At 42.4% G+C, this 21205-nt stretch overlaps 1 protein-coding gene across 18 annotated transcripts in view; it reads right to left on the bottom strand.

Annotated features, from left to right (window-relative positions):
* The window catches only part of TLL2 (tolloid like 2), a 94499-nt gene that overhangs the window by 35382 nt on the left and 37912 nt on the right, over positions 1 to 21205 (bottom strand). For 8 of the 18 annotated variants that reach the window (XR_006168698.1, XR_006168699.1, XR_006168700.1 and 5 more), the window contains exons 1-6: positions 11127 to 11370; positions 9792 to 9962; positions 8067 to 8184; positions 7464 to 7642; positions 7090 to 7195; positions 2608 to 2732 (exon numbers count right to left, since the gene is read on the bottom strand). Coding sequence is in view for 12 of the 18 variants with exons in the window: in XM_042817949.1 (XP_042673883.1) it covers positions 2608 to 2732; positions 7090 to 7195; positions 7464 to 7642; positions 8067 to 8184; positions 9792 to 9962; positions 11127 to 11355 (928 nt within the window). In the remaining 6 variants the exon portion in view is untranslated. Of the gene's footprint in view, positions 1 to 2607; positions 2733 to 7089; positions 7196 to 7463; positions 7643 to 8066; positions 8185 to 9791; positions 10037 to 11126; positions 11371 to 13727; positions 13832 to 19971; positions 20127 to 20647; positions 20673 to 21205 lie in introns of those variants that run through there. The other 10 variants (XM_042817943.1, XM_042817945.1, XM_042817946.1 and 7 more) reach the window with 9 other exon arrangements.

The following is a 21205-nucleotide window of genomic DNA, read 5'->3' as shown; positions in this document are numbered from 1 at the left end:
ACTCTGCAAGCAGAAAACTTGAAGCTCAGAAGGGTCCTCACTAAAAAAAAAAAGTTGCTTTGTAGCTTTTAGTTTGACTTTAAGCTCAGGCCAAAAGTAGCTTTTCAGTTTGCCTCAAGAAATCTGAGCTGGAAGAACTGACTACAGATTAAGTGAGAAGCCTGATTTTATTAAATCTGACTCAGAGAAAAACAGTGCAAGACATCTCTAATTATTTTTTTTTCAAGTATGCAGACAGTTCAATCCTTAAAGTAAAAGGAGATAATTTTCTTAGAAATACATCTCTGAGAAGTAGAAGATAGTTTCCTTAGAACTACATCTCCAACTACATGTTTGAGAAAAGAGTTATGTAAAGAAATAATTGCTAGTTAGGACTAGTACACCTAGAAAAGTTACACCTGATTCCCTAACATCCCGGTCTCTGAAGTATTGCTGTGCCTCAGAATTTATTGTAGGCCCTAATGAACTCATACTTTCTGACCTGTACCTGGATAAAAGAGAAGAGGAGGACATGCACATCAATTATAGGCCACTTTCCATAGCTTTGTAAATAATTCACACACCAGTGCTAGCCAGCTGCTCACTTAAGCATTGCTCATGGCAACACTACAGACCTGGGACAGAGTGGCAGGAAGACTGTGTAGGAAATGGACCTGTGGGTGTTGGTTAATGCTCAGCTAAACGTGAGGCAGTAGAGTGCTTAAGTTGCCAAGAAGGCCAGTGGCATCCTGGTGAGCATCAGAAACAGTGCAGCCAGCAGGAGCAAGGCAGTGAGCATCCCCACGTACCCAGCACTGCTGAGGCTGCACCTCAAATACCATGTCTGATTTTGGGCTTGCCACTGCAAGAAAGACATTGAGCCTCTGCAGTGTGTCCAGAGAAGGGCAGAGTTGGTGAGAGGTTTGGAGCACAAGTCTTACGAGTTGAAAGAAATGGGATCGTTTAGCCTGAAGAAGAGGAAGCTCAGGGAAGACCTTATTGCTCTCTACAGCTCCCTGAAAAGCAGTTGTGATGAGGTGAAGATTGACCTTTTCTCCAATAGTGATAGGATTACATGAACAAGAAATGGCTTTAAGTTGTGCCAGGGGAGGTTCAGGTTGGATATTAGAAAAAATTTCTTCTCTGAAAGAGTAGTCAGGAATCGGAATGGGCTGCCCAGTGAGGTGGCTGAGTCACCATCCATGTAAGTGTTCAAGAATAGTTTTGATGTGGTACTAAGGGACATGGTTTAGTGAGGAAATATGAGTTGTAGATGGACAGTTGAACTACATGATCTTGGAGGTCTTTCCCAAACTTGATGTTTCTATGATCTTAAGATATGCCTCTGTATATTGGTAAAACCTTGCTCTCCTACCCATCACCTTCTCCCCTCTCTCCAATATATGTTTTCTCCACATAGATTAATTTTTTGTTTTGCTTAGCATACACTGATTTAGAAAATGTTTATGATCAGGTGAGGCCACATTAATACAATGGCCAAACTCCTGGGCAATGTTTGCGAAAGTCTTTTTTCCTTACCTACATTATTACAAATGTTAGAGTCATACTGCAAAACTAGGGCAACTCTATTATCAAGTATCTTCTCATGGATGTTCCGCCACCAGCAGAAACTCAGTGCTTTCTACATTTACTCCCTCCTAGCATCACACCTTCCGTAATTTCCCCATTCTCAGTTGCTGCAATCCTTGACACAGGTGCTAGACAGGTGTGATCATTCTTCAAATCCTCTATTTATATCTTCATACTCTGCACATCCTTAAGTCTGGCTGACTTCTCTGAAATCTAGTTTTCTTTTTTTAATCTATTCATCCATAACTGTTGCATAAATGTCTATTGTCTATCATCTCCATTTTAAAAGGATCCTTCTATTCTCATAGATAACTCTTTTTGCTAATCTTTGCAGACTCTGGATAAAGCAAGACTCATACTACCAGTCTTCAGTAGTCAGATATAACTAGATGGGTTGTCTACAAAAGCTCTCCTGAGTCTACTACCTCTTTTGCAGCAGAAAGAGGAATACAATCCTTCCTTGAGCAGCCCAAAGCAACCACTTGCAGCAACTAGTCTTGCATCTTTGAGCTTCCATGTCATACCCAAAGCTTTAGTGCAACACACCATAATCACTTGAAGTTTCAATAAAGCTCTCCTTGGGAGAGCACGTGTATAGAAAGATAAAATTTTGAGGGTTGGTAAGCAGAGACCCAAGTTTATCAGAAAATCCTTTGCCATTTTGCTAATTTCTGCTTACCAGCCATCTATGGTCTTACATATCAATTTCATTTTCTACAAACAGAGCCTTAATTCTAGAAAGGATATTGATATGAAAATACTAACAAAATGCTAATACTGCAGCTACTCTACACTTCTCTTACAAAGTTTCAGTAGAGAACACTGGAGAAAACTAAAACCCTAACCAAACAAGAATACAAGCAAAATACTAACAAGAGACATGCTAAGCAAGTGCAGTTCTTCCACACCTTTAGCTTAAAGCATTTGATGGCCTACAATTCCTGAGTTCTTTCACCAAAGGTGCTCTTGATTTTCATTGCTTTCCAGACAAACTGTGTCTACACTAAAGCTGTAGCCCTTCCCACAAGCCATATTTACCTGGGCACTTGTACAACTTCCTTGCCTGAGCAATGTCTCCCTGACTCAGGCGAACACGCTGACCAATAGTTGGCCGGACTCCATTATCATCACGACGGGGAAGGATGGTGTCGAGGAAAACCCCTCTAAAGGGAAGAGCAGAGAGACAAAGAGCAGTGAAGTAGGGAAAGTGACATGATGAACACAAAGCCATCCTTGCAGGTCGTCTTTGAGCACATATCCCATGCTACTAAGTAAGAGTAAGGCAGATTATGATAAACATGTCTTGAGGTGGTCATCAGTGTACAGCAGATAGCTTCCAAACATACAGGCAAATCTTGCAAGACTTGCAAAGCAAATCTCTGATATATCAGGATAGCCACTAATTGCTGTTTCAGAATGGACACATTTATTGCCACGAATGAGAAAAGGCAAATATTCTTGCAGAAGGTTCATGACACATCTGACTAAGCAGAAGTGCACACTGGACACTTATGAGCAGAGGGAAAGGAAGTTTGTTTGGTAGCAGGTGAGGCTGAACTGTGGCAATGGCTGTGGTTGCCACAGACAAGAAATAGATCAAGTGCTCTACCTTTGTTCTGCATGAATTGCCAGACTAATAACTCCATTTGTCTCTGCCTTTTTCTCCTTGCTTCATACTCAAGAGCTGTCTACTGCACTTCTGATCTCAGTCCGATAAAGGATTTAAGTTCAGGCCTCACTTCCATCAAAATGCAGAGTCAGTGCACACAAACAAGAGCTTGCACGCAAGAGACATCGTTAAAACTGCACAGCTAATGTGAGAGGGAATAATCAGAAAATGGAATGCCAGGTTGGTAAAAAATCTAAGCTCTAGTAATCAGGCTGTCCAGTCCATTGGAACCATTTCACTGCACTCCTGAATACCTAACAACCCTGACAGTGTCAATGCTAACAGAGGTTTTGAAGCTTTGGTATTGGCTCCTTGAGGCAGACTTCTTTCTGATGGAAAAGATACTGTTGTCCATAGAGCCCAGTGGGACAGTAAGGGCAGTAATTTTAGTGCTGCAAGTCCTGATACAAGGATCTTCAAAAGTGTGAGCTGAGGTCTAAGCAGACAACAATTCGGTTCATTGGGCTGCTCAGCTGAGTGAGAGCCTCAGGAAAATAAAGTTTGTGAGAATTTTGCTTTAATTTTAAATAAATACTGCAAGTGGAATTTTTGAAAAATGTCAAGAAACACTTTATGGATAAATATATTTTGTAAATACGCAAGCTGACAGAAGAAATAGAAGGGAAATAATTTAATCTACTTTAAAAAAAAAAAAAAAAAAAAAAGTCATGGAAGGAGCTTTTTTCCAGTAGTAAAAAAATTCCTGATCTGCACTATAAAGCAGTACTTGCAAGCTCTGAAATACATCACGTTTTGATTGACAAATTCAGTGTTGCATTCTAAATGCCAGCTGTATGCTTCGGTCTGAATTTTTGTATAAAAAAAATAAATCCTCCAACCCCAGGAGCAACACAGAGACAGGTTGTTTTGCTCATGTTACATTTTCAAGCCTCCTCAGGAGTTCAGAGAAGAACTTAATGTTTGGCAGGGATGTACTTATGAGGCAAGTGAAATGCTTCCTGCTGACTTCCAGGCTCAACCAGGAAAGGCTGACAAACTGTAAGAGTAACCACCACTTGTGAAGGCAAACCTTTGATTCTTTTGACTATTACAGTCCTCACAACTGCATATTCACAACCTCCAGCCTCCCAGTCGCTGTGTACATCTAGGGAATTGCTCACACAACACAAACAACTCAATTTCAAATTACCTTGTGATTGATTGTTATCTGCCAAGCATTTTTTTCTGGATGGCTGTAACATGGGCTGGGGCAGCAAGATTTTAGGTTTTATAGTTTCCACCAACTGAATCGCCTACTCCCTGAACAAGCATTATTGCCAAACATGACTCCAAATTAGGAGGCACTAAATATAGTTCTTGTCATTTCACAAACAAAGGAACTGATAACAAGAGAGCATTTTTCTGGCCTAGACCACATAGGTCACAGCAGTACCATGCTGTCCAAATAAGCCCCCTTGGGGTTAGCAACACTGCTAATAAGAAGTCGTACATTTGATGAGTGTCAAGCCTACTGGACTAAAGCAAACCACTATTTGCTTTGGAGTCTGTAGAGGTTTAAACTCCCGTAGTGTTAAACTGCCATTTGTAGGTCTGGACAGTGATAATAGAAACTTTAAGATAGTAAAATTAAACAATTTCCTTCCATATTTGTAAAGAATGCACCAGAAAATATAAGCCTGTAGCCACACTTCGTAAAACAGGCAGCTTTCTAACACAGAGAGAAGTTATCATGGCAAAAACTTCTTCTTGCTGTCATTACAGCCTTTAAGGGAGACTCCTCACCCATCACAGATGCAAGTGACAAACGTCACTTTGAATGGAAAACTGTAAGTTACTCCTGCAGCCATTCCCTGTAGTGCTACTTCCACTGGCGGGGATCATCGTGTCCCAGAAAAACAGTATCTAAACTTCATGTCCACGACAGAAAGAGTAAATACATCCTAGGATTTGGGGCAGTATTTAACAATGTCAAATACCATATGATTTGTTATCAGTGTTCACCGGAACTTATAAGCAACAAGGCTGTGCTGATTGCAGTGTAAGAGCTGCTTCAGCGAGTCACAGATTCAGCTTTAGAGCTTCTCATGCCATATGATTCATAACTCCATCAGCTGGTCCTCATCCATACGCTGTTCTCCACCAGCAGAGAATTATACCATCTTTTTTCCCCATGTGAACTTTCTGTATCCTGCTGAACTATTCACACACCTGCTACAGTCCTTTCCTTAGAAGTGTCATAGAGAGACTGTCTCCCATATCTAGCCATTAGCCATAACGAACTTTGCTGGAACTTAGTATCTTCGTGGGTCCTACGTCTTTGTTAGCAGCAATTGGCCAGCACCTGCAAAACTCAGTAAGGTGAAGAGACATGCACAAGTTCACAAATCTGTATCCACGCTCATTGGTCAAAGTAAGCATAATTCGCCTGGGGCAGTAGATCTCAAAACAGGTTTTGGTTAAGTAAAAGCCTGTTCCCAGCACTGCCTATTTACTCTGAAAGCACAATCAGCCCACAGATGCACTTAGTGCTCAGTTCAATTACTGCACAAAGATTGCTGCTGGGGTGAGGGTGGGTCACAGAGACAAAAGACTTAAAGAAAACAGACTTAAAAATCCTATTAAGCATCAATTTAGATTTAGAAGGACTCTTGCCATTTGTATCCCTTTTTGGCCAGCAGTGTTCTGAAGGACCCTGGTTTTCAAGAGAGACAGATTCAAAGGCATCCACAATATAAATGGCAGTAATAACTTAATCCTGCTTTTGTGCAAGACAATTCCATCTATTTAGAGTCCAGCAAATGCTGGGGCAGTCCATCAGATGCCTCAAGGGAAATAAAATCATTTGCTTTGGGTATCTGATCCAAAGAAATCTCTGAAGGCAGCAATACATCTTTGCCCAACCACCATCTCTCCCTGCCATAACAAGCAGTACTTCAGCAGGTTCGATATTTTCTCATGGTTGATGCAAAGTTTCAGAAACAAAAGCACAAACGTTAGGCTTAGCACTGCCATACAACTGGCAAATAAGAAGATTTTAAAAGCCCCAAAGATGCATTTAATATTAGGAAAAAAATTTGTTCAGAATAAAATTTTCAGCTCTGCTTCTCATCTCCTTTACTTGAGGTACGTAGGGAAGAAAGCTTCTATTCTGTTTATTGAAAAACCTTCAAATAATGTAGCAAAATAGAGCTGGTCATCCAGTAGTTCTCATTCCAAATTCAGGACATAAATTTATGTTCATTTCCCCCTTTCCATACACACCTTCCTGAGCCCTCTACTCAAAAAGCAAGCTCCATCTGGATAGAAGAAATGAGAGTCAAGGGCAAATAGCCCACACAGAAGCTGAGACAGGAACTGAACTGAAAAATTCTCCATGAGAAACCTAACAACACAGAATCACAAGCCTGAAAAGGCCATGATCTAGAGTGCATAAATAGTTAAAAAAATAAAAAACACAAATGTGTAATTAAAAATAATGGCCTGACACCAATTCCTTGGCAAAGTTGCTGAGGACTCAGAAGGCAATATTGTAACTCCAAACTATGAGCTGTACTACTACCAAAATTCGAAGCTGATTTTAGCTTTATCCCCCTGCAGGAGGGCAGATTTACACACACGTTGACTGTGGAGGTTCTAAGACATACTGGTACAGCTTTAAATAGTCTCTGAGACCATCAGTAGAAGATGAATGTAGTAGGCAGGGGAATACAGTAGCCCACCATACCTCTCTTCAAGCACTTTGATTTTTCAAATGTTTTCAAAGCTTACTGCAACCACCACATATCTCTGTAATAGATCACAGGTCTCATCCTAGGCTCTACATATCCCGCACAGCTTATGACAACTGCTAAGAGTTACCTGTCTAAAGACAGATAATCTACAATTCTCACCTGGAGAATGTGTTTCTAGCATAGTGCATGATGCTGTCGAAGTCATAGGTCTCTCCAAGTGAGTTCACTTCCCCGGCTTCCATCTTTAAAAAGTTGTATTCCTGACCTGTGATGTTAAACAAAGGGAAAAAACAAATCCCTTAGTTATTCCAATTCTGAGAGTCTGGAATTAAAGGAATATCCTCCTACAACCCAACAATTCTGCCTGGATGCCTCAAATCTATATGCATTCAACTATTTTTACCCTTATTCTAGGCAAAGACTAGAAATATTTCCCCTCCATCCCATCTCACAGCTGAGTTTTGCACAAGCCCAGTAAGGAAGATTGCCATCCATCCAAAAGCCAGGTGGAATAACCTGAAGTGCCATTTTACCTTGCTGTATGTTCTCTCTTATGATTGTGACGTGCTGGTCTCTGTCTGGCCGTGTGTGCTCATGCCAGAAACCCACCACATGACCTAGCTCATGAGCCACAATACCAAACTTATCACAGTTCTTTCCAATGGATATGGCCTGAGGGCCCCCTCCTCGGCGACCCACGTATGAACAGCATCTGGAAGAGAAAAGCCATAAACCCATTCAGTTCATCAGTGAATTAGGAAAGACTGAGATAGGTACAAGCTACCTGCTTCATACACTATATGTATTTATATTTGTAAGTATATGAGTGTGCGTATGTTTCTATATACATCTACATACATGTAGCTGCATATGTAAGTAGGTATGTAAGTATGTATTTATATATATGCACACACATGCATACACATAGGTGTACATGTAGAAAAAAATATAAATAACCACGTCTGTAAAAATGCATGTTTACACTTACGTGTTATCTCAGGAAAAGGATCTGATACAGAAAGATACCCCCAAGTGGCTGTTGTTATATTGTGGCCAGAGCTAGACTTACAAAGCTGTTTGTAATGAAGGAGATGCCTGCAACTTTGATAGCTGCAGACACTGTACGTATCACTTACCCACACGTTCTGTATGTGAACACAATGAAACTCTCTTCATCAGTTCTCTCCACAAACGTCACACAAGTGTGCTTCTCCCAGTGTCTCATAGCTTGCTTAAATATAGCTCTTTGGGTTCCTGAAAAAGAAATCCAAGAACAGCAAACAGTGAAAGCCTGGCTTTCAAGAGCATGACTTCATAAGGACAGTCAGTCTTTCCAATAGTCAATTCTATACCCGTAGATACCTATAACAATCTGGGACAATCTTCCTACTATAGAGCTAACTTACTGTATCATATTTTTATCCTCCTGTATTTGATGAATTAACAGCTCTAAATAAAACAGGTAGCAAATATGGTTAAGTACAGCAATGCTTCTGCATACAAGAAATGTCACCTCATTAGGTAAATGTTTCTCTAGCACTGCAATTTGGTGCTCTAATCTGTGCACTAGCTATTCAGTGGCACGCCAGATTTGCTCACATGTTGCAGCACAGTGACCACACAGATTTCAAAGCCCAAGAATCTCACATAAATGCACCACAAAACTAAAGTAGAACTACTGTCAGATGCTTTATCTTTAAAATTAGTAGCAAAAAGAATATAGGAGCTAGAGGCAGAACAGTCTTATGGATACAAATAGAGGTACAGATATACACTGCTGGTTTATCCTTGAATTCAGGAACAGCTCAGGACTTTTATCAGAGAGACACTTGGGAAGAAAGGTATTACACCTTGCTCATGCTACCAAGAAGGTAGGTGACAGCATTTTATCTCTCCCAGGATATGGGATACCTGCAGTGGTCACTCAGCGGCACCAAGAACAGTCATACAGTCAGCTAGAAAGTTGTGCTCCAGAACAAAACATGCAGCTTTTGTGTACACAGGTCTACAGAGTAAGCTGCCACTCTCAAGAAGGACTAAAGAAGGGCAAAAGGTCAGAAGTACATCAAAAAAGCACATGGAATAGACAAGTTCCAGGAGGACATTAAACTAAGGCAAAGCACCAAGCTGAATATAAAACAGAGCTATTACGAGAGCTGCTTCTCACAGTCACCCAAAAAGAAGGATGGCATTACATACTCTGTGTGGTTGTAGCAGTGGGACACACACAACGTAGAGAAGACTCCCTCAGACTCTGAAGGATGTAGGAGCTGTTCTCTGACAAACGCATGAGACACCTGCGACTAGCAGGCTCTGCAATAGCCTACTAGGGTGCATGAACCCCTCCTTTAGTATGAGGAGAAGGAGAACAGACCCTTCCACTAAGGCTCCACACACTCCTGGCAGCAGTTTAGTGCAAGTATGGGAAAGGGTCTTGTTTAACTTACTAAACAGATCATGAGGATTGCCCTAAGCTGGCAGGAGGAGGAGGACTACGGAAGCAAAACCACACTATACAGAAGTGGTTATCAAACTGCCCTGCTCTTCCAACTGCGCAGAAGGTCCCTTTTTGGAAACACAAGATGTGACTGCAGTTTACAGATGTTAGTCCCTGAAGCAATCAAGAAAGCAGCCAAGTCACTCAGTTATTTCTTGAATTCCGAACAAAGAATTATTTCTCCATACACTTTAGTCTCAGGCTTTTATGGTACACAGTTCCTTGCACAACCCCATTGCCCACCACCATGTGTCTGGAAAAACGCTCTCAAAAACACAAGTTGTTTGCGAGAAAACTGCTCCAGAGATCTCCCACATATTTTGAGACACCCCTGAGCAAACAGAGCAATATTTTCACTACTGACCAGTAAAATTTCCTCCAATCACATAGGGGATGACTCCCCCTGGCCAGATCCTCTCAGCCCTGGATGTGGTTGCCCTGCGCACTCTGGGAGAGGAGCGTGCATCCATCCCAGACTCATCTTTATATTCCTTCTTCTTCAGGCTCCTCACAAGTGTTGCGTTCTGCTTGCCGTCTGCAAGACAGAGTGGCAACACTGTTTAAATCCTCTTTAGTTCCAGGTACAGACCTCAGGTATATACCCTAGACCTTCAGAAAACAGAAAAACAGAAAAGGCAAGATGTTAATCCAAGCCAGAAGCCATAGCCAGATTTGCCAGTGATTTGTTTGGAAGTTGGAAACAGTTAGTCTCTGAAAACCTAGCCCCTCTTTTTGTACAGAATCACTGCACATTACAAGAATATACTCTCTCGGAAACGCGTGAAGGATCACCCCTGCTGTATCCATCACCTCGCTTTACCGAATAGCGACTTCGGAGACAGGGACACAGCACTTCTTTTAAGAGTAGCATGAGGATGGAGGTCAAACAAATCCAAATATTTCTGCATTTTCTCAGTGTGCTACACATTCAGATCTGCAGTGAAAGGCTTATCTTGGCAGGGCTGGCTTTACAATAGTAAGAATAACACATCAAGGAGGCCTTTGAAAAAGGAGATGGGCCACTTTCACTGAAACCTACACTTAAGGATGAAAGGTATTACACATAATTTTTTGTTTTCACATGCCAGATGTCAAATGATATGGAAAAACATATGGATCACACAGTGCTGGAGAAGGGATGCTCGGGGCTGGCAAAGCTGGTGCATTCTAATCTCAGTGCAAATCTCTATGCTGAACATTTTAATGGAAGGATGTAAAAATGCAAGAGGAAAAACAACAGATTTCTCATTAGATCTGCTGTGTGGTGCTCAGTACTGGCCAAAAAACCAGAGATTGAATGAAGATTCAATCATGCTCCCAGGCAGTCCCTGTACCTTGCCTTGTATCTATGCTGCTGCCATGTGCTTGGGTAGCAGTCACCTACAAGATTTGCACTTTTGATACGGTGTGGGACTGGGACCGACACAGGAGAAAACTCCTTTCACTCCTGGCTGTTCACCTGATGTTTTCTGTGCTATGGGAGAGCCTGAACTTCAAAACAGCCTTATTCTACCTTTTTTTCTTTTAAACTACCATCTTTAAGGATTTGATAAGTTGTGGTTCTTAGATGTTCTTCACCAGTATATCACCAAGCTGTCCCATCAAATATACTTGGGCAAAGAAATAAGAGTACAGGCATTGCAACAGTGGCAGAGAGCACTGGCCTAAAAAGTCACATCACCAGGAACTCCTTTCTCACCTGAAAAAGCAGCACTGCTGGCAGTGGCTCCTTTGTGCTGGCAGGCCTTTCTGAAGCTCCAGGAGGAATGATCTAAGCTACAGTTGTGGTATTTCATATGGAAATCAACAAGACCAGCTACAACTTTGATTCTCAAGAAAGGGCCATGGGTTGCTGGGTTACGAAAAACAAGCCCCACTGAACTCTTTCTCCCAAATTTAGATGTGCTACTGAGAACCTCTTCTCCCATTCATCCCTTCAGCAGAAACATGGGTGAGTAAACCATTACTGTTTTGATCCCCTCAACCTTAACAATAGGAAGGAAATTAAGGTAGTACAGAGAGAAGAAAGTAATGAACTTCAAACCCTTCCTCCTGCCTCATACAGCTCTGCCCATCCCACTGGAGGTCATACCCTCAGCTGCAGGATAAAGCAATAACTTGTCTTTTGTTCCATTTATCTCCAGCTCCAGCATGCTAGCTGCACTCTTTCAGAAATTGTTCCATGCCCAAACCAGCTGCTAGATCCTTCAGTGTTGAGGGAGGGTTACCGTAACGGAATAAGAATTGTCCTCCCCTTCTTTACACTCACCTATCCCACAAAGGACTGCTGGGTCATTTAAAAGACCACAGCTGGAAGAAGGGAAAGGGTCTTAAGAAAGAAATGGTCTAGTAGATATTTGTCTCCCAGTCCGAAACTGCTCCACAAGCTGCCACAGATCCCTGTGAATTTGCACACTGACAGCTCCTACCAGCAAAGACAAATGAAGAGTCATCTCCCCAGTGCTTTCCTGCATGTTGCGTGATAGAAGTTCTGCAAGATCTGCCTTTCTATAGCACAATGTTTCCATTCCTCACCAACAATACAACCTCTTAGATGAATTCTTAGCAGCAGTCCTAATTCTTGACACCTTACCTCCTAAAATATTCTTCTTTTTATTGCTTATATTTGCTGGGCCCTTAAAGAAACCTGACTGAAAGGAAGATGGCAGCAGGTGTAATATCACCAGGAGATAGAAGAAACCTAGACAGAATGCTTTAAGAAGATTTCAATCACTGCCATGTTGCACACATGAAGGTTTCCTGGTTTCCTCGATGGAAGATAAAGCCAGGCAGATTTTCCAATACTTAGTCTACGTGGGCATAATCTCTTTAACAGACTAGTATTGTTGCTAAGCCTAACACAATTGAGATTCTTTCCAAAATCCATTCCCTCCTCCCTCCATGATGAACATCACCAACCTCAGAGGTTTCCACAAACCACCTACGGATCTGAGACTCCATACAGTGAATACAACCCAGGTAGCACTCCAAATCTGCAGCATATCACAGAACACTCCCTGTTGTTCTCTGAAATTCACTCAGGGGTCTCAGCCTCATTTGTCTGGGAAACAGTCAGACAAGCACTGACATAAGTATCTTTCTTGAGAGTTCTTGCCAACTGTGCCATTACTGAAGGCCTGATGGAGGTTTGGGAGATAAGAGCAGCTGTGACATGGGAATGCAGCACTGGGCTATGAACATAGCACTCATTAATGCAGACACACACACCCCTGCTGCAGACTGAAGTGCTGTTTGGTCTCTGCCTTGATGACCTACGAGGGGGGAAACAGTAGCCTGTGCTGCACGCAGGGGGTTGTAAACATCAACAGGGCAACACTGCGCAAATACCTGTGATATCACAAGTTGAGACTGTTCCTGTAAGCAATACCTTCCCTACAAGAGTAAGAGAAACCAATTGCAAGACTTTGCACAGGTGATATCACAGCTTCAGGTGAACAGAAGTACAAAACAGCTTAGACGAAATATTCCAGCAGCAAGAAGCAGAGAGGTAGTACTACAAACTCTGCTCTGGAGTAAAATGGTTTTAACAGGCCCAGCCACACTCATGGCCACCTACATGTACTGGTCTGGGTGGGATGGAGTTAAGTTCTTTCATAGATAGCAGCCCCACATGATGCTGTTTGGAATTTGCAGCTAAAATAGTGCTAACAACATGCATGTCCTAGCTATTCCTGACGCGCTTGCACAACATCAAGGCTTTTTTTTTTTTTTTTTTTTTTTAAATCACTCTTCTGAGTCATCTTTACTTCTTTAAGCAAGCAAGAAACAGGATAGGATGCAGCTATAACAACAGACCCAGATGGGCCAAAAGGATATTCCATTCCATTTGACATCACACTCAGCAATAAGAACTGCAGGATTGTCTTCTAAGGTAGCCATTGAGCCATTGCTCGTAAGCTAGCTGGACATCGTTCTGTTTCTGGGAGAGGGTGAGTGAGTGCTTTTACATCACTTTGTTTGGGGACTTCTGGACTTTTTGCCCCCTATTTCCTTTACTAATTAAAGTGTCATTAATATTGTCTTGCTTTTTCTCTTTCTGTTCTTTACCCCATCCCACTGGTGGAGGTGGAAAGCCAGTGAGCTCAAGCATGGATGTTTGGCTGCTGGCTGAGGTCAACCCTCCACATCACAAAAGGCAAATTCACCCTTGCAGAGAGTTCATAAACAGCAGTAAATGAAGATGCCTGGGAACAGCTAGTCTCCCAGGCATGCAGGCACACACCCATGCACAGGACAAAGGTTTGTTTTACAGGGAATAAAAAAAGTAAATAAAAGATACCCAAAGGTCTGGGTGGGGTACCACATTACCCGTTTTAACTGCTTTTTTACTATCGGTTGAGGTGGTGTTCTCACTTGGCTCAAAAGACTGTTCTCCCAGGCCTCCTGCAAAAGAAAAACAACAGATTTCATGTTGTATGTTGGCATAGCTCTGACATAGGAAGGACAACAGATGGCAGCGAGGCCATCTGTGGGTCTGCTGGCCTCAGAAACTGGCTGCTATGCCTCCTACAGGAGCAGTAACTAGCAACCTGATAAAACAGGGCTCTTTCCCTGGATTTCTTCCCAGCCTACAGGGATATCTTTCAGTTTGTTACCATCCTATGCTTTACTTTTCCCCATGTAGTGAAAAGGCAAAGCATTTCTTCTAGGGAAGTTTTTCCATTCTGCAAAGATCAGCTTGGGAATACCAAAGCTGAAGAGCTGTAGGCAGCATAGAAGCTTTGTAAGCAAGCCACTGAACACAGAACCAACACAGAAAACCAGCCCAGCATATCTTTGGCAGGAAAGCTCTCCACAATTACCATTCTTCTTCCAGTTACCAATTTCTTCCAGTAGGAAGAAAAACTCAAAAAATCATGCCTAGGGTGAGAGAGCATAATATACAAGGCAGCAAGATGGATAACAAATTAAATGGGCTTTGAGACTACATCCACAGACTTAAGAAGGTGGCTCTGGCACCATCATTGTTGTCACCCTCCCTCCATCCCATTTTTGCTATTGAGGATACCTATGTGAGAAGGGAAGCTGAATGGGCCGATTTCTGAAAAAGTACCAGCAATTTTCAGTCTTGGTGGCAAGGTAAAGCAGGAAGAACATGATCAACTACCAAATACAGAACAGAGTACTGTTATGCGTACAGCACTTCTGGATGCTCTGTAGAAGCTCCAAGAGAGGTGTCCCACTTTCAAGAGAGATGGAATCCTTCCAGCCTTGCAAGTCTCGCTTTGCCAGCTGGAAAACATTCCTCTTGCTCTGGAACTGGCTTCTTACAAATCCGTCTCCAGTCCCTCCAAGTGGGCAAGGACAGGGATGTCACATCCTGCTCTTAAGGGGAGGGAAGGGGTGACTAGGTTTCACTGGCCCTTTACACAGGTCAACATCTATGATACCTGGGAAAAGGGCTGAGAAGAACTCTAATTCTGTCTCTTCAAAATATATTATTAGATATACTCCTTCCAATTCTACCTCTCCAACATTATATTACTAGAACTAATTAAAAGATCAGGAAACAGATGATGGAAGACAGCAATAAAATGAAACGGGAAAATAAAATATCCAGACTCTCAGCTGACTATAGGTTAAATCATCGTGGTCCAAGAGACTCACTAAATCAGGGGATTGTCTCTCAAAGGAAGTGCATAATGTAGCAGAACTTGACTGGACAAAAGCCACTAGATGTGTGAACAGGAACCAGCCTGATTCAACAAGATAGATTGCTCTGAACTCTATCACTCTTTTCCAGCTTCAATGTCCCATCCTAACATTTCCCTTTGTTTTCTTTCATGCCCAGTCCTCCTCACTTCCTTAAGCCCAAGCTCAACAAAAGTTGCTTCTCAGTTAAATTTTAGGTCCCCAGGACTTTTCACCCTCCCAAAGTTTGCTATTCTTCACACAACATGCCACTCCATTTAAAGGAAACCCTAACCAGTCATTCACCACCAGAATTAAGGGATGCAGTCTTTGCTGAAGCAAAGGATGATTTTGTACTTCTAAACAAACGCAGCTTGCAGTCACAAACAGATTGCTTCTTAATTGAAATCGGGAGGTGAATTATATGGTGAATTAGGAAAAAAGAACAACTCCGTATTTAGTGAATTGTTCTCCTAAAAGGGGACTGTATGGGATTGAATTGCAAATAATGTCACCAAAATCTACAGCTGGGCCCCCTCTCCTGCACCAAAGCTGCTGACCTCTGCAGAGCAGCAGTGCCATTTGCGCAGACTGTTTTTCCAAGCTGTGAGCGCATTCTTTCCCAGAGATCAGTGCAAGCCTTGGTTTCTTATGCAAAAGGGATGTTTGAATAAACTAGTGTGACTAATGAAATCTAAAACATCTTTGCATATTTTGTCTCACTGTAGCCCATGAAAAGGGAAAGCTCTACACAAAGGCCAGATATTGGTGGGCAGATACGCCGCATAGTTTCAAATGTTAGTAATCTCACTAGGAAAGACGGGGAGTAACTACACTCTTCTCCCACAAGGAATCACATGAGATGAAGATCCTGTTCTGATTCATACTGGCTTTCAGATATTTCCTATCCTTATGATATCTGAACACATCCCGAAGATTAAAGCAACTTGACACTTAATCCTCTCTCCTGATTCATCCCAAGAGAAGGATAATGCCTTGTCTTGGCAAGACAAAGATAAGTAACTGACATGCTTTTATCAGTAAGATAAGGAAGCCAGGGAATGAACCTTGTATCTGAAAGCAGCTGCACCACAGGCATTGTGCAGGACCTGTTGCTTCTCAGTAGGTCCCTTAAACCACACTTTTCAGTTAGACTATTCTGTTACATCAAAGAATGTAGTGGATTCCAGCCATTACTGCTCCAGAGCCTGGAATGCCCATGCATTCAGGCCTATTATGACTAGAAACATTAAAAAGGAGAACGCAAATTTTCAGTTTGACACAATGGTCTGTGAAAATTCCATATTGCAATAAGAAGGTAGGCCTTAAAGTAGCTTTATAACACAAGCAAAACAGGACTGACTCTTGTTCTTTTTTTTTTTTTTTTTTTTTTTTTTTTTTAAATGTATGTCCATCAGTTAACAAATCTTTCAAAATCACTTTCATCTTCTATACTCCCTGCTGTTGTTATGGCTTCCCTTCATCCTGACTTTAAGATTTGTCTGCTTCTCCCATAACAAGGAATGATTTGAATCTTGTTAGATCATGCCTCTACACAGGGAGCGGTACTGGATACCCTAAGCTCTTTTAACTCCCACACTTCTATGATTGCATCTTCCCTAACAATTTGTTGGAATTAACAGCTACAACCCCAGCTGGGCATTGCTGGACTTCCTTACTAGATAACTCAGTTTCCATGCACAATTTGACAAAGACAAAAGATTCTCTACCAGGGCTGAAATATTTCACCTTCTACCTCGAGCACACTCACAACAATTAGTTTTTCTGTTCCCCACGGATCAGCATTGTCAAGGGAGCTTGGCTGACTTAAAGGAACTTCCAGAAGCTTAAATGCACCATAAATCTGAGTTAAATCCATAATGCTCACAGTCCTGGCTAAAGAACAGGTGTTCAATTTGTTTGCAAAAACTAAAGAGGCAGCTTGAGGTGATAAGTAAGGGTCCAGTGAAGCAGAAAGCAGCCGGCTGTGGCATTGCTGGGAAGAAAACATTTTCTACACCTCTTCCAGAAAAGAAAAATGAAAATCCAATTTTGCTTAAAGGAGTCCAAGTTGCTCAGCTGGGACCAAAATAAAAGACAGCAGATTAAGAGAGCAAGAGAGAGTACAAAGTGTGCCAGGAGTCAAATCAAAACTATACAATTTGCAGTTCCCTTCTGCCACTAGCATAGACAAAAAGACAATCTGAAGAAACAGCAGAAAGCAGAGTCCATATGGTACTCATGCAGTCTATGAGAGAGGGTGGGACAAGAACACCTTAGTAATTTATTGGACTTTTTTGTAAATTTGTCTTATACAAAATGCAGATTAAGGTTGAGAATATTTATTGCTCTGTGCATTCCGCTTTCTTTGGTTCTAAAACCCAAACATTCTGATCTGCTGAAGAGGGGGCAATCAGGTCCCCTACTAAATAAAGCTTCTGTGCTTCTTCCATATGATCAAAAATCACACGGGTCGTCTTGTTCACCAGAGGAGAGAAAAGCCAGGCAAAGCTGTCAAGCAGCCATTGAATTGGGATGTAAGTAGTAGACCTGGAAATACACATCACCTTCCTTCTCCCATGCACACTGTGAGACATCCCACAGTGCCACAAATCTGCTTCAGAGGTAGCTAACTTTTAAAACACTGCAACAGCATCTGCCTTGAAGCTTTTACCTGAAAGCACAACTCAGGAGTCGCGTGTTATCCGCTTGGAAACACAGGAGAAACAATCCTTCCTGGGATAGCGGAATACCTATCTAGAATTTAAAATCATATGACTGTCAAGAGGAACTGTAGGTGCCTGGAAACTGAGAAAGTATTCCAAGAAGGAAATTGGATGGGATGAAGCTTCCAACATCTTCCCTTTTTTCCAAGATGGTAGACCAGTTAGCATTAAAATCAAATCTTACCACGCAGTTCCAGGACAGGGTAACGTTTTCTCTCCAAGACAGTGAAGGCACTCTTCACCACATTCATGCAAACTCCTTTTCCTGCTTACTTCTCACATACAAGGACACCATAGCTGAACATGGGCAGCAGCTACAGCCTTGTCCTTTCACCTCAATGAAGGCGACACATCAGCCAAACCTGAGCACTTTCTTAGGTTATCCTGCTTTTCTAATTCAGCAGAGAACAACTTGACTGTACACATAGGACTCACATGGACTAAGTCTCATCAAGACTTCGAGTATGTATTACGAAGAAGGAAAAGCCATTTTGGGGCTTGAATACAACCAAGGAAAAACGTGTCATAAATTAAAAAAAAAATAAAAATTAACAGTTTGATTTCACCTTGTATCTCAGAGTACTTTGCTTTAGTAGACTCATTCAGTATACATGCTAGTCAAATTCCACAGCTCAAACTTTGGATTTGAAACAGAAACTACAACAAAGCATCAACAAGAAAGCAAGTAGTACAGGTAACATTGAACACATCTCTTCTCAGAGCTTCAGTTCTGGTTAACTGCCATATTACGATCATCAGAGAAGTTTCTGGAAGGACAGGCTTAGACAAATGATGCTACACCCTGCTTTTTAATTTCCTCATTAACCAGGGGTCAACAAGTTTTTAAGGTAGTCAAAACCCTTTATTGCACTGGATTTTTTAACTGCAGAGAAAGTGATGATTTTATTAAAACAAACTCTGTTGGGAAAATGCATTCAGAATGCAGAACAGATGTCTCCCAGAGTTGGTAGAGAGTCTGTAGCAAGAACTTTCCATAACCCCCAGGGCCCTCGAGATCTGAACAAATTATTTGAGGTAGTCCTCTAGCATTTCCTGACAGTGAAATAGCCAAAAGTCCCTAAATTTAAGGAAAAATAAATTAAGGAGAAAAATTCTGAACTACAAATCCCTTGCAGGAATCTGTTTTTTACATTCAGAGTAAGCTGACTAGCTGCAATAACTCAGGAGAGTCCCAGGGTTCATAAGCTTGGACAAGCAGATGTGTCATCTCTGCATTAGCTCTGCTTGTGTGGAACTAAGACACCAGCCTGCGAGGAAAGCTCGCAAGAGAAAGGCGAACGTAGTTAAGCAAATGCAGAGCTGGCAAAAAAGCATGAGCTGTAAAGCACTTACTGTACCTTGCCCTCTGGCTGGCCATCTCCTGTATCATGTTAGTACCAACACTGCAGGAGACCATTGGCAGCATTATTTCCCAGCACCCTATGTTTTCCCTCTGCACTCTTTGGTTTTCTGGAGGTGACTGTATCATTTTCATACTGCGATGCATCTTTAAAAATAAGACGTTGCAAGAATTGTGAGAACCTGCACTAACCTCTCTATCAGTATTTCAAGCAATAATCAGTGAACAATAATACTCCATGGAAACAAGGGAGGACTGGGAAGATCAGAAGAAGGTCTTTCCTGCAGGCAATTAACAATTACCCCTGCCCCCAGGGGAAAAAAAAATGGACAGATGGAAGGAAAAAAGATTTACCTACAGTCTGTGCCATATCACTGATTTTTCCCTGAGACAGAGTCCTGCAAGATGCTGGCTTATAGTGCTTAGACAAGTGACAACTGAAGTCCAAAGCAAGTACACAAGTCCTTTGGTCATGTCTGTGTTCCTGTTGTACAACAAAGTTTGTACACATGGAATGTAACTTCTCCCCTCCCAGCACATTAAAGTAGCAATGTGCAGCACCAACTACTGGTGTGTTGCATTAGCCTTCCTGTGAATACAGTAGATCAAGCTCTAACAGGCACTTCTCCATGACACCTCTCTTGATTCACAATAATCATTCTCTTGCCTACGTCTCCTCTGAAAACAGAAGAAAAACAAATTAACTTCTGGAGGGTTAAGGAAAAGGTAAGAGCTGGCTTGGTTTCACCCACTGCTGTGCAAACAGTACAAACCCTCTTGCACCCCCTCTGCTAACAACCCCTTACCTCTGACCTGCGCAGTCTAATTGCTTCAGCCATACTGCTCTCTGGACCTCCTCAGGCACAGCCATGCACAGCTTTCTGTGCTCCTTGCAGCACTTCCCTACCCCATTCCAGCTGTGGGTTCCCATGCACAGCCAGCCAGCTCTGCTCCCACTGAGCCTTCCTAATCCTTTTGTTTTCCCCTTACCTTGTTTATAGTGGATAAAAATTAACTCAAAATGAAAACACTACACTGGAAACTAAATTATGTTCGAATACAATTAAACTGTTCAAAGAGAATGTGCAGTGCAAGCATAAATAGCTTTCTTCCTTGATGGATATTCAAACTCTCCCAAGTCCTGGAGCGCTTTTGGTCCTTCTTACCCTCTGGAGGACTGTGACATATGTAACAGACCCAAGGACCTTGAGTAGATCCAGCAGACACCTCATCTGCTTAGTTACGTGCCAGCTCTGCTACAGCTTATTTAAAGGACATTTCAATTGGCTGCCAGCAGCAAGGAAACTGAGTCATGAGCCAGCACAGAGGTGATAGCACAAGAAGGGGCAGGTATGGGGCTCAAAAGGCTTTCAGAAGAGCACAAACACTAAGACTACCAGGCAGCCTCAAGTCAATTCTGGTTCCAGGACCCAGCAGGCCCCTGCATACACCCCAGATGTGAACAGAAGCAGCAGGACTTACTCAGTCTCATTAGCCTCCCACCATGTACCCAGGGAGACTCTGCAGGCTGAGGGGAATGAGACTATGACAGGCAGCAAGTAGAGCTCGATCAACAGTGGAGCCAGCAACACCATATCTCTTCTCAGCATGCTGAAGGGATCCAGAACACCGGGGTCAAGCTTCAGCTACTGCCATTCAGACTTTCCCTCCAGGCTCCCAAAGGGCTGGCAGCAGCCTTGTAAATGCACATGGGTGTAGTCATACAACTTATGACTACGACTTCCCAGAGGGCTATGGCTTGGGTAGGCATGATCCTTTGTCCCTCAAGGTAAGGCAGCGTGCAAGACCTCACATAGCATATCTCCACCATCCTTCTGCCATCAGCTTTCTCCCAGGTTCCCCCCTGCAAATTATCCCTGTCCAGAAAGCATGCAGATAAAGAAGCCCCAAAAAAGCCCCGAGCCTGAGCAAAAACTTGTCTGAGCATATGGCCAGCTGCTGCTGCTGCTGTATGGATTTCTGTTGCCACAGCCATGAAGCTGGGAGTTGGGATCTCAGCAGGTCACAGCTCAGCCAGCC

Source organism: Centrocercus urophasianus, unplaced genomic scaffold (genome assembly GCF_019232065.1).
Source record: "Centrocercus urophasianus isolate 14NV4802_14NV808 unplaced genomic scaffold, USGS_Curo_1.0 seq_17, whole genome shotgun sequence".
NCBI lineage: Eukaryota > Metazoa > Chordata > Aves > Galliformes > Phasianidae > Centrocercus > Centrocercus urophasianus.
The sequence above is the reverse complement of the archived record's forward strand: the minus strand, read 5'-3'. Positions and strand labels throughout refer to the sequence as shown.